This window comes from Schistocerca serialis, chromosome 1 (assembly GCF_023864345.2).
Source record: "Schistocerca serialis cubense isolate TAMUIC-IGC-003099 chromosome 1, iqSchSeri2.2, whole genome shotgun sequence".
NCBI lineage: Eukaryota > Metazoa > Arthropoda > Insecta > Orthoptera > Acrididae > Schistocerca > Schistocerca serialis.
In genome coordinates this window covers 262,170,672-262,184,078 of record NC_064638.1, presented here as the reverse complement: position 1 = coordinate 262,184,078, position 13,407 = coordinate 262,170,672, and the positions used below count along the sequence as shown (strand labels likewise).

Genomic DNA, 13,407 nt, shown 5'->3' with positions numbered 1-13,407 from the left:
GAAAATTGAGGATTGAAATGTTGGCCGTCTATTGCTGGTCCGTGCGAAGCGACATCCCTCAGCCGAAGTATCCCAAGAAATAATGAAGGAATTATTTTTAGATATGATTCTCCAATTTTGCTTTACTCTTGTGTAACTCATTTCTTTAATTTTTTTGTACTGACAGATTTTTTTGTTTGCATTCGTGAGTATTGTTGCGAGTGCATGTCATTTTGCCATATGTATCGTATACACCACACGTTCACACCTATTAGTGGACATTAATATGGGTGTGTCCATTCTTCAGCTTTATGTTTCAATTCTGTTGGGGACGCTTTTAGTGACGTGTCAGAATATCTGTGGAGAAATGGCAGGCCATTCTTCCTCAAGCAGCAGAAGGTAGTCATGTTGGACGCTGGGATGTCGAGCGTAGTCTACTTTCTAAATCATCCCAAACATTTTCCACTCGGTTCAGATCGCGACTCTTGGCAGCCAGTACATTTGTTGTCCACAAAGCATTGCATCACAGACGCCTCTTATTGTCATGTTGATACGAACACTCATCGCTCCGAACTGTTCTATTCTACGCATTACACAATGCAGTAAATTGTGTTCATATGGCTCTCAGCACTATGGGACTTAACATCTGAGGTCATCAGTCCCCTAGAACTTAGAACTACTTAAACGTAACTAACCTAAGGGCATCACACACATCCATGCCCGAGGCAGGATTCGAATCTGCGACCGTAGCAGTCACGCGGTTCCGGACTGAAGCGCCTAGAACCGCCTGCCACCATCGGCCGGCATTTAGCGTTTTCTTAAGTGTAATGGGATCGCATCCTACCCACGAAAAACACCTCCGTACCGTACCACCTCGTCCATACTTCATTGTTGACACTACAAATTGCCAAACACAAACTCTTACATCGGATTGCCCTAGAGCGTAGCGTAATTCATTACACTGACTGTCCAGTGGCATCACTCTTTACATCACCTCGAGTGTCGCTTAGCACTGACTGCTATGTGTGACTTATGAGGAGCTGCTCGACTACTGTATCCCACATTGTTAACTCACTACGCACTCTCATTGTGCTAGCTGGATTACTGTAACACTTTTGAATTCAGGAGTGATGCGTCTGTCCTTACGAATGACAACATCAGCTCACTGCAACATGTCAGGTGTGACAGCCGTTTATGGTCTCCCCGACCGCTGCAAATCGTGGAGCTCCGCCGAACCGCCTTCTGATAACCTCACCCTCCGTGCCCAGCGACTAACTGTACTACTGGCTGCAACAGATGCTCCATACACTTCGCACAAGCGTTTGTGAATATTCCCCATAGTTTCTTTCTCTGCAGTGAGAAATTCAGTGACTGCACGTTGCTTGTAACTTACATCACCTACACACGCCATTTTCAAACTGTCCTGTAGCTGCGCTTTCTGTCAGAACTGACGGGAACTTGGCGCACTCACTCAGGAGACTTTAAATAATACACTACTGGCCATTAAAATTGCTACACCACGAAGATGACCGGCTACAGACGCGAAATTTAACCGACAGGAAGAAGATGCTGTGATATGCAAATGATTAGCTTTTCAGAGCATTCACACAAGGTTGGCGCCGGTGGAGACACCTACAACGTGCTGACATGAGGAAAGTTTCCAACCGATGTCTCATACACAAACAGCAGTTGACCGGCGTTACCTGATGAAACGTTGTTATGATGCCTCGTGTAAGGAGGAGAAATGCGTACCATCACGTTTCCGACTTTGATAAAGGTCGAATTGTAGCCTATCGCGATTGCGGTTTATCGTATTACGACATTGCTGCTCGCGTTGGTCGAGATCCAATAACTGTTAGCAGAATATGGAATCTGTGGGTTCAGGAGGGTAATACGGAACGCCGTGCTGGATCCCAACGGCCTCGTATCACTAGCAGTCGAGATGACAGGCATCTTAGCCGCATGACTGTAACGGATCGTGCAGCCACGTCTCGATCCCTGAGTCAACAGATGGGACGTTTGCAAGACAACAACCATCTGCACGAACAGTTCGACGACGTTTGCAGCGGCATGGACTATCAGCTCGGAGAGCATGGCTGCGGTTACCCTTGACGCTGCATCACAGACAGGAGCGCCTGCGATGGTGTACTCAACGACGAACCTGGTTGCATGAATGGCGAAACGTCATTTTTTCGGATGACTCCAAATTCTGCTTACAGCATCGTGATGGTCGCATCCGTGATTGGCGACATCGTGGCGAATGCACATTGGAACCGTGTATTCGTCATCGCCATACTGGCGTATCACCAGGCGTGATGGTCATCTGTTGTTCGCATTGATGGCACTTTGAACAGTGGACGTTACATTTCAGATGTGTTACGACCCGTGGCTCTACCCTTCATTCGATCCCTGCGAAACCCTACATTTCAGCACGATAATCCACGACCGCATTTTGCAGGTCCTGTACGGGCTTTTCTGGATACAGAAAATGTTCGACTCCTACCCTGGCCAGCACATTCTCCAGATCTCTCACCAACTGAAAACGTCTGGTCATTGGGTCTGGCTCGTCACAATACGCCAGTCACTACTCTTGATGAACTGTGGTATAGTGTTGAAGCTGCACGGGCAGCTGTACCTGTACACACCATCCAAGCTCTATTTGACTCAATGCTCAGGCGTATCAAGGCCGTTATTACGGCCAGAGGTGGTTGTTCTGGGTACTGATTTCTCAGGATCTGTGCACCCAAATTGCGTGAAAATGTAATCACATGTCAGTTCTAGTATAATATATTTGTCCAATGAATAACCGTTTATCATCTACATTTGTTCTTGGTGTAACAATTTTAATGGCCAGTAGTGTAACTTACATCACCTACACACGCTATTTTCAAACTGTCGTGCAGCTGCGCTATCTGTCGGAAGTGAAGGGAACTTGGCGCTCTCACTCAGGAGACTTCAAATAGTACATACGTAACGTTTCGCATTCGTGGCATTGTTTTCGGCTAAGAAAAACAATGCGGTGCGTTACTTTCTGGGCAACCCATGTACAAAGCCTTCGAACACCAATATTCGTTTTGGAGCACCTGGTACATTGTTCTTGTAACTGTAAAAAAGATTAATTTTTGGCGACCAGTGTTCAGTCTGGGATAGGGGAGGGATTGTGTGTGTAGTACGATCTATGGGGGTTACGAGGTGAGCAGCAGAGAGGAGCGGCCGGTGCTCGAAGCCACGGCGAGGCGCGCGCCTGTTATCTTTAGCCGCGGCGCTGGGCGCAGCATCCCGCGGCGCTGGTGGCCGCCGCGGCTTCCCCAGGCGGTGGGCAGGCAGCAGCCGCCAGTCACCCGCCAGCAGTCTACAGCGGCCCGCGCGCAACCATGGACGCCCCTCCGCTGCGCAAGCCCTCGTCGCGCCGCACGGCCGCTCGCTCCGCACCCGGCGTCGCCGTCGTCTTCGCCCTCGGCGTGCTCTGCTGCGCCCACCCCGCCGCAGGTACCGCCGCCTTCCTCTTTCTTCACCCTAAAGCTGTTTGACAGCTTCTCTCTTGGATAACGACCACACTGATTATCAAAATACAGGATGTGCAGCAGAGTTGCGATGGGCGTATAACGGGGAGCAGGGCCCCGCAACACAGGCAGGCGTCGTATACTGGGGCACAGTAATCTGGGGCAGCTTCTCGTGTCCCCCGTAGTGCACACTGCAGGTGCTGGCCGTAGCCGCACAAACACGCTGGAGGCCGTGCATCAGCATGGAATGAGCCTCTTCCTGCAGTCGGTCTGCGGCGCACAGAGTGGGGATGGGAAAAACCGACCGGTTAAAACAGATACCGGTATTTTAGTTTTGAATAACTGGTATTTTTCGGTATTTGTTTGGTCTCGTAGGTGTTTTTATTTTTTCACTAAAAAATAACCGGGTAGTAAAACCGGAATATCAATTAGCCTAAGCTGCGTGCTAAAATTCTTCGCTTTTAAATAAATGTTTTTTTAAAGAACGAGTAATTCTTATTCGTCAAATTTGCATTGCTTTAGAGTACGCCGTTTTTAAAGAAAATGGGAATAGCGATGAGTGCTGTTTTAATACAGTGAATCAGGGTAATTTTTTTTCCCCAGTAGGGGTATCTTTGTACTACCTATAATTTTTGTTTGAAATGGCTTCTGCTCCACCTACTTGTATTAATTTGTATGAAATGTAACACTTTTATCTCTAGTCAGTATTTCGATTGTCGTTCCACCCTCTTGAAAGCTCTCAGGCTTCTGATAATGCTTTAATTGCACTGGCTGCAAAGAGAGCTTCGCCGACAGTGATCTAAGTTGACCGATGCCAGATCTAAACAAATATATTGATATTTTAAAGCAAATCTGCAATACTCAATTAACACTGTTTTTACTTCTTAACAACGCCTGATTTCCTCCTGGCATGATCGAAATTTACCCAAAATTACTGTGTAACTATCTACCAGTACTAAAATAGAAATTTTGGTTCAAATGGCTCTGAGCACTATGGGACTTAACATCTGAGGTCATCAGTCCCCTAGAACTTAGGACTACTTAAACCTAACTAACCTAAGGACATCACACACATCCATGCCCGAGGTAGGATTCGAACCTGCGACCGTAACGGCCGCGCGGTTCCAGACTGAAGCGCCTAGAACCGCTCGGCACTCCGGTCGGCTTCTCATTGTCGTCGGCGGACGTCAGTTGTACTACGGAATGGTACCATCTTTAGTCTGCAAGTATTTTACGAAGTGCGATATCCATGATGTACCAGTACAGTGTTCCATTTGCTTTAAAAGATTGAAAATGGGAGCAACCACAACTAACTTGCGACATAATATAAGGAGAAAATGCAAAACCGTTCATTCATAGTTTAAAATAAAAATAGAAAGCAGCTGATGTGCTGCCTTTGTCTACATAACATGCCTGTATCTGTTTCTAGTCCTTGATTACGGAGAAATTAACACGAAAAATAGAGTACTTCAACCTCAGTTTTCACCCTTTTCGCACTGACAATTCGTAATATTCAAATAGTGGTATTATCCCCGGTTACAACATTACTTTTACTTTTGAGAAATGTTTCAAAGAATTAGAATCAGTAGGAGAAACTGGTGATTTTTTTGTAACATTCAATTACATCTTTACGAGAAAAGCAGCAAACGTTGAACGGTTTAAGATTTTTTTTATTTGCCTATTTAATTTAATGTTTTGATATTATGTATCCAGAAAAAAATCAATCCAGAAAAAATTCAATCTCTGTTCGATTTCTAAGATTATTACAGGAAATAAAAGGAATAAAAAGCCGAAAATCCGTTACTTCAGAAATCAGTTATTTTGAGCGCTATGGTAGTACAGTTAAACAGGTGTAGAAAAACACCCATATAACAGAAAACCGTTTGTTTCAGCGATAATCGCCTCTCTAGCACAGAGCCCAAGTTCCGAATGTGGTATCTGGTATCAGTGTTTCCAATTTTAGGGATTTCATTCTTTTTTTAGGGCGAAACGTCTTAGATTGTATGTGATTTAGAGCTATTTTATTTTGACAGGAATTTAGGGAAAATTGGGGTAAAATCGGACTTAGGGTGGTAATCCTATTATTTATAGCAAAGGATTCCCTCGGACTCCTATTCAACGTAATCCGTCTAATTTTGGCTCGCTGTGTTACTTATAATATTGCCGTTGTTAGGGCGTCATCAGAACTTACTCTTATTATACTTACAGTAATCGCACGAAAAGTTGAACGATTACACTGGGACTTCTGAAGTGAAGATGTGCCGCTCGTGGTGTCGGGACCCGAGAGGGAAAAAGTTTTCGTGTTAGTCTTGCGGCTGTCCCCAAGTGTCACGGGATTTTGACTTGTTTGGGGGAAGAGACCAAACTGCGAGGTCATCGGTCTCATCCGATTAGAGAAGGATGGGGAAGGAAGTCGGCCGTGGCCTTTCAAAGGAACCATCCCAGCATTTGCCTGGAGCGATTTAGGGAAATCACGGAAAACCTAACTCTGGATGGCCGGACCTGGGACTGAACCCTCGTTCTCCCGAATGCGAGTCCAGTAAGTGGCACGGAATCTGGAGAAAGTCTGTGATAGACGCGTTTATTTTTATTTTCTGGTGACAAAAAACAACAAGCAAAAAGCAGACAGTGAATGGAGACGTGAAGCTCTCATCGAGGCCAAGAAGTTTGGGGTTGAAGGTGAGGAAGAAATAAAAAAAAAAAAAACATCTTAAATGTGTTGGAATTAAGTTACGAAGCCTGAAACATTATCATGGACATAACATTTACGAAAGCACATTTTCGCTTCCCGTGCCCGGGTTCCCGGGTTCGATTCCCGGCCGGGTCAGGGATTTTCTCTGCCTCGTGATGACTGGGTGTTGTGTGATGTCCTTAGGTTTGTTAGGTTTAAGTAGTTCTAAGTTCTAGGGGACTGATGACCGTAGATGTTAAGTCTCATAGTGCTCAGAGCCATTTGAACCATTTTTTGAAAGCACATTTACGAAAGCCTTGAGGTGGTCATTTAACTTTTACTAGCAATTTCATCCTCAAATACTGAGGCAGAAAGATTATTCAGTGCTCACAACAAATGTAAAAACAGGCCAATTAAATAGAATTACAACGAAACCTTAACGGGTTCCTTCATACAAAACTGCGAATTCTAGCAAACAACTGCTCAGTTTCAGAATGCAACAGCGCTAAGCTAAAACATGTTCAGCTTCTGACCCTGTAAATCTATGTTTTGTACAGTGTACTATAGGTATTTTATGTTATTAAATATATGAAATAACATGTTGTTCTTTATTATAATTATACGCTCTAAATCCAAAACAAAAAAGCACCGAGTACACTGTACGTACAGAACACTATTGACGCATTACAACAATGGCTCTTTGTGGCGACCACCAACGTTCTTACAGACATTGCGACATTGCTCGTATGTTTAACTTATCCGCTTCTGCTTGAGGAATTGGATTAGACGTGACGCACTACAGTTGTAGGTAACAATTCGGAAGGAAACGTAACGAAACATCTTTTTATCACTTAAGCACATTTGTTTGTGCAGTAAAACTTGCTCAGAATGGAATCGCCTGGGACTAAAATAATTTTCCAAATTGGACAAGTTTCCGGATTACACAAAACTTACTGGGCTACGTAAAATTTGTCAGGTAACATGCACAAAAGTACAATAAAAATTCCTAATTATGCATATATTGTATTTACGTACCTTCACTCTAGCACAGTAGATGTTCATTTACTGTATATTGGTCAACTGAACACTGGACTATTACACTAATTGATAAATAACACGGCATTTCTATATTTTTACCCGACCTTTAAATTCGGATATTATTATATGTACGTACATATTATTCCCATGTTTCTTTGCTTTGCATTGCCACATATCAAGGAGCGAAACTTGTTTAATTTCCTGTTCAAAATTATTATTTTTTTCTGGGCAATTTTTTGCATCATACAATAGTTCAAGCAATTGAGGAGAATTTGTGTGTGCTGCAAATTGCATAACATTGTTTATGCATGCAATGGATTCTTCAGGCGTATTAATTTTTCTAGGGACATCATTTTGCTCCCCTTCTTCTTCCTTTGTTTCTTCTTCATCATCCTCTGTGTTCCGGGTTTCTATTAAATCTGTTTGTGAAGTGAAAGTGGAGTGAACTGACAGAAAGTTATCACTTCGAATGTAATCATGCTACATGAATTGTTTCGCATTTTCATTAATTCAGCTACTGCTGCTGCATTTTCTTGAACTTCGATGACCACAGAAGCATCTTGTTCTTGAACCTCAAACCCCGCTTTCTTGAAGCTTTGTTGTTTCGGGTTTTATTTCCTTTACTGCCAAGCCAATCCAATTTACTGCACCCAGGACAGAAACCGACTGTGCTAGAGCAAATGCACTTTCGGCTTCTTCAACATTAAGAATAAGAGATTGCATCAGTAATCGCCTATAATGACGAATGAATCTGTAAATAACCCCCTGGTCCATGGGTTGTGTGAGGCTGGTTGAACCTGTAGGAAACCAAGCCAATTTCACGTTTGATAACGTTACTTTCGGGTGGCAGGTTGCGTTGTCTAGGAATAGGAGAACTTGACGATTTCCTTTTTTTCATTTTGGCACTGAAAGTGCCCAGCCATTCTTCCATAACACCGCTCGCCATCCACGCCTTTTTATTGCTTCGCTATGTGACTGGAAGTTTACTGAAGTCTATGTTTCTGAAACAACGCGATTTTGCCGCCTTTTCCAATCACCAGTGGATTCTTCATTTCACCTAACATGTTTCCACACAGCAGTACGGTGAGTCTTTCCTTGGACACTTTTCCACCTGTGCACTTTTCACCTCGAATTGCTAGCGATTTTGAAGGCAGAAAGCGCGCGATAAAACAGTTTATCGGCACTGAACACGTCTTTCGGGTCATAATTCACAATTAAGTTGGACAGCGTTGTCTTCCATTCTGTTGCTACACTTTCCTGCACATCCTTAGCTTCCCCACATTTCTTTCCACACGATGTTGTGCCTAGCTTTGAAATTGCCACCGTCCTGTGGATGCCTTAAACTCCGTAATTCCAAGCTCCTTAGCATCTCTCAGAGCCTTAGTCTGCAACGTGGGTCCAGATAAAGGTAAGATTTTTGCCCGCGCACTTACGAACCACACCATTTCGTTAATTTCTTCATTTCCCGTCTTCTTCGTTCTTCTTTTCATGTGCCCGTTCCCTTTCATCCATTCGTACCAAATCTTATCCTTGTTTCTTAAAGTCTCATAAATTTGTGTTTTACTGCATTTGAAACACAACGCAATTTCGCACACGGAGAGTTTGTCGTTCTCACTCGCCTCGATTACACTAATCTTTTCGTTAAGTGTTAACGACACATACCATTTGTTCGATATTATGTTACTGTATGTGCTACTAGTCAACTGAAACTGACAGAAAATAATGACCTTGCCGGGTAAAACCATTGTTTAACGGAACAATACTCAACTCTTTTACTGCGCACATTGCAGCAGAGTATTGGTAGATGCTCAACAATGTTCCTTTATGCGCGGTCGTGCGTCAATAATGAGTAAAACGAGAAAGCCGACAAACACAGCGCTGACGAACGAACCGTTTCCTTTGATGTATTGTATTGTGTGGAACTGGGGACCTAGAAATGATGGAATGGCTTCGTCCCCGCCGTAGCCCTCGCTGGTACACAACCCCACAACAGGCTACAGCAGTCCACTCACCCCACCGCCGTTCCACACCGAACCCAGGGTTATTGTGCGGTTCGGCCCCCAGTGGAACCCACCCCTTTCCCGCACGGCTAACCGGGCTGGCTTTGATGTACTGCACCGACACGGAGCGTAACTTATTCGTTGTTACACAGAGCGGCGCGGTTTTAGGTCCACACCAGCAGTGCCGCACTTCGGTGGACATCTTTTTCTTGGTTTCGCGCCGCTTAACAGAGGCGTTAAGAGTAACGTCCTTGTAAAGTCGTGAAGAACTATTGAACTGTAATGCAGTAGTACAGTATAGGCTCTTTTCCACATTATACAATGATTTGTGAAGTAGTTCCACTGTATACAAAAATCAGCTTATAAAAGTGCAGTGAATACGTCGGGACTGAAATACTTCTACGGTTTGGGCAGATTTCTGAATTATAGACGGGCCGATTTGAGCAAGTTTTACTGTATTAAAATTTAAACATTATGTGGTTCCATTACTCCAAAACAAAAAAGAACCGAGCATACTGTATGGACAGAACACTACTAAAACATTACAACAACGGCTCTATGTGGTGACTGCCAACGTTGTTACAGACATTGCACCTACGAAACGTGTTCTGGTACACATTCTCCATCCCACCTGGGGTCCAGCAGATCTTCCTCTGTCTCTACAGGAGTCTCGTGAATTAAACTCTGCGTAAGACCCCATAAGAAGTAGTACACGTCATCCTGTCTACTCTATTGCCTACCAGGACAAGCAATCCTGAGAATTTTCTCTTTCCATCAGCAAACGTGGACGCGTTACACATCCGAACTGAAACAATCGCAGAACGGAAACAGTACGTTTCCGCACATGGGTTCCTATTCGAAATATTGTGTACTCACTTCCTTATACAAGTCCTACACATTTGTGAAGGGAATTTCCGAACACCTTGTATAAACTAGTACGATTGTTTTACACATCTGCAAGCATGATTCTTGGGTATGGAAGACACCGAAGCAGCCTTCTCAATATAGAGCAACACCACATTTTGTAACTACCATACACTTCGTTCTCCTCTGCGAATACAGCTCGTCATGTGATGCGATTGGTTAATTATAGTCTGTATAGAGCAAGACGTCATGCTGAATATACTTTTGGATTATTATCCAGAAGGAGTGGATTTTTCACCAACTCTTCAATGTCTCCGTCGTGTTAACAGAAAACATCTTGCGGTCTTCTCCAGAAGTTTTTCGCGCCTGCGGCAGAGTAAAAGCTGAAGATCCAGTGCAGCGCGATGGTTTTGAAGATAAAGGAACTGTATAGGTTACAGCCAGATGGTCACATGCTGCGAAAACTATTCGAAATAGCCTAGCAGAGTACTTCATCAGTAGTATTAGAGAACGGGAATGTCTGTGTTCTCCATTTTAACGGCCAAAATTGTAATTGTTTGCCGGCCCGTGTGGCCTAGTGGTTCTAGGCGCTTCAGTCTGGAACCGAGCGACCGCTACGGTCGCAGGTTAGAATCCTGCCTCGGCCATAGATGTGTGTGATGTCCTTAGGTTAGTTAGCTTTAAGTAGTTCTAAGTTCTAGGGGACTGATGACCTCAGACGTTAAGTCCCATAGTGCTCAGAGCCATTTGAACCATTTTTGTAACTGTTGTCATCACTTAGCACGAAAAGAACTGCAGTGGAATGTACAGGTTATTGGTGTATAAATACCTTGCTGAAGATAAATATTACAAGTACCTACCTATCCCTTTCTTCTATTTGGGGTCAAGACGTTAAAAATTAGTCATATTTATAATATCTACATTTGATTCCAAATTTCAGATTTTTTAAATTAGTTTGCATAGTCAGATATGGAACAGTGTAATTGTTTGAGACCATATCACCTTATGACACCTTTGAACTTCCGCAATGATTTCTCCAACGTCAGGCGCATACAGAACACCTTCAGTACAGTCTACAACAGTCGTCCCCAACCTATGGATAATTACCAATTAGGGGTGAAATGAAATTTTCTGAGGAGTAAAACAAAAGGGTTCTTTTGTGTTTTAACCACGAAACTAAATTATTTTTAAGAGATCATTGTGTTAACACTATTTCGTAAGACTGTAATACTGATAACTTAAGTAACTAATGATTACGTTGTTTTTCAAATACTTGCATTAACGCGTTACATAGTGAGGTGGAGGTAACAGCTTGTAAAACGAATCTATAAACAAAACTGACATAAAGCATTGGCAGACTGAAGTCTTCCAATTTCTGGCAATTCACATGTAAGGAATCCAATAATCAAGCAAGAATAGTGTACGCATTTTTACTTGGTTTTTAACTTGGCTGTGCAGGGTGTGGGCACAGCAAGCGACGCCAGGGAGTGGAGTGGTGCAGAGGAAGCAAATTTAGTAACGAATGTGCACCTCCACTGTGAATAGTGAGCTTGGGTTTCTACGAATAGGTTGTATGTAGCATATGCGATGCGTTGAGAATTGCTTCATCGTTCAATAAAATCATAAGGGTTGTTATAAATAAGAAGTACCAAAAGTCTGATTGACTCTTCAGTTCGTGGTTTAATAAAACATCTACAAAAACTAAATATCATGTATACTTCGTAATAATTGACGGAAAGTCCTCGGGTGAAACAGAAATAATATCTGGCGTTCCTCAAGGAAGTGTTATAGGCCCTCTATTATTTCTGATCTATCTAAACGATTTAGGAGACAATCTGAGCAGTACTCTTAGATTGTTTGCAGATGATGCTGTGATTTACCGTCATTTAAAGTCATAAGATGATCAAAACGAGTTGCAAAATGATCTAGACGAGATATCTGTATGGTGCAAAAAGTGGCAGTTGACTCTAAATGACGAAAAGTTTGAAGTCATCCACATGAGGACCAAAAGGAATCCGCCCAATTTCAGTTAACCGATAAATCACAAAAATCTAAAGGCTGTAAACCCAACTAAATAAGTAGAGATTACAATTACGAATAACTGAAATTGTAACGATCACGTAGATAACGCTGTGAGGAAAGCAAACCAAATACTGTTATATATTGGCAGAGCACTTATAAAATGTAACAGGTCTAATAAAAAGACTGCTTATACTACGCTTGTTCGCCATCATCTGGAGTGGTATCCGCTTCAGATAGGACTGACGGAAGACGTAGAAAAAGTTCAAAGTAGGGCAGTTCGTTTTGTATTCTCGCGAAATAGGGGAGAGAGTGCCACGGATATGACATACGAATTGGGGTGTCAGTCATTAAAACAAAGGCGTTTTTCGCTGCGCCAGGACCTTCTCATGAAATTTAACTCACCAGTTTCCTCCTCAGAGTGTGAAAATAATTTTTTGGCGCCCACTAGATAGGGAGAAATGATCATGATAAGAAAATAAGAGAAATCAGAGCTCGCACGAAAAGATTTCATTGTTCGTTTTTCCCGTTTGCTGATCGAGAGTGGAACGGTAAGAGAACTACGTTAAAGGTGAATCGATGAACGCTCTGCCAAGCACTTAATTGTGAATTGCAGAGTAATCATGTAGATGTAAATGTAGACTGGAAAAACAGAAATGTTCAGAGAAAACTGGTTTTCATTCTAAAGTTCAGTTAAGCGCTAATGATGAGGGTCGGGAGAAGAGATGGAGTGGTGGTACTAGATAATATCTGAATGCACTCACGGGCGTTGGTATCAGAAAGTTTGCGAACCACTGCTCGACAATAACGATACCAGCGGTCAGTAGGGACAAAACCACAGAGCTGCTTACGTCACAATGCGTGCTTACTATTGGGGGGCAAGCGCCTAACCGCCTGCCTTTTGAAGGCTTACGTTTCATTCTGTGTAAAGCGAGGAGCGGCGATTCACTTGACGAGCTACACGGCGTATTCACTGAGCTGAAGCTCAGCGGCACTCGTGTGAAAGGACGCATCTGGATACACGGCCTCCTGTGTGGAAAGGTGCTTAGTTCGTCGTATCATTTTGCAGAGTAGCGAGAAACATTACTGGGTATTGACCTGTTCGTAATGAACCTCATTAAAAACTGCTTTTGTTTTTCATATCTGCATGGCTGTAAATACTTGCTGCAGAATCGTTTTTACTGATTTATCTTCTAAATACATCTCTGTGATAACTGCTTAAATTAATCCACTCAGTTTTGACCGACGAACCTGCAACAGAGTAATTTTGCCAGGTATTTGGCACCCGGTGATTTCTACGAAAGTATTTGCATAGCTACAGAATGAGTGAGAG

General features: G+C 43.1%; 1 protein-coding gene across 1 annotated transcript in view; it reads left to right on the top strand.

Annotated features, from left to right (window-relative positions):
- Positions 1-3,316: 3,316 nt before the first annotated feature.
- The window catches only part of LOC126467365 (putative carbonic anhydrase 3), a 506,280-nt gene continuing 496,189 nt past the window's right edge, over positions 3,317-13,407 (top strand). The window contains exon 1 of the mRNA XM_050096456.1: positions 3,317-3,468. Coding sequence (XP_049952413.1) covers positions 3,354-3,468 — 115 coding nt within the window. The 5' untranslated portion in view covers positions 3,317-3,353. The remainder of the gene's footprint in view (positions 3,469-13,407) is intronic.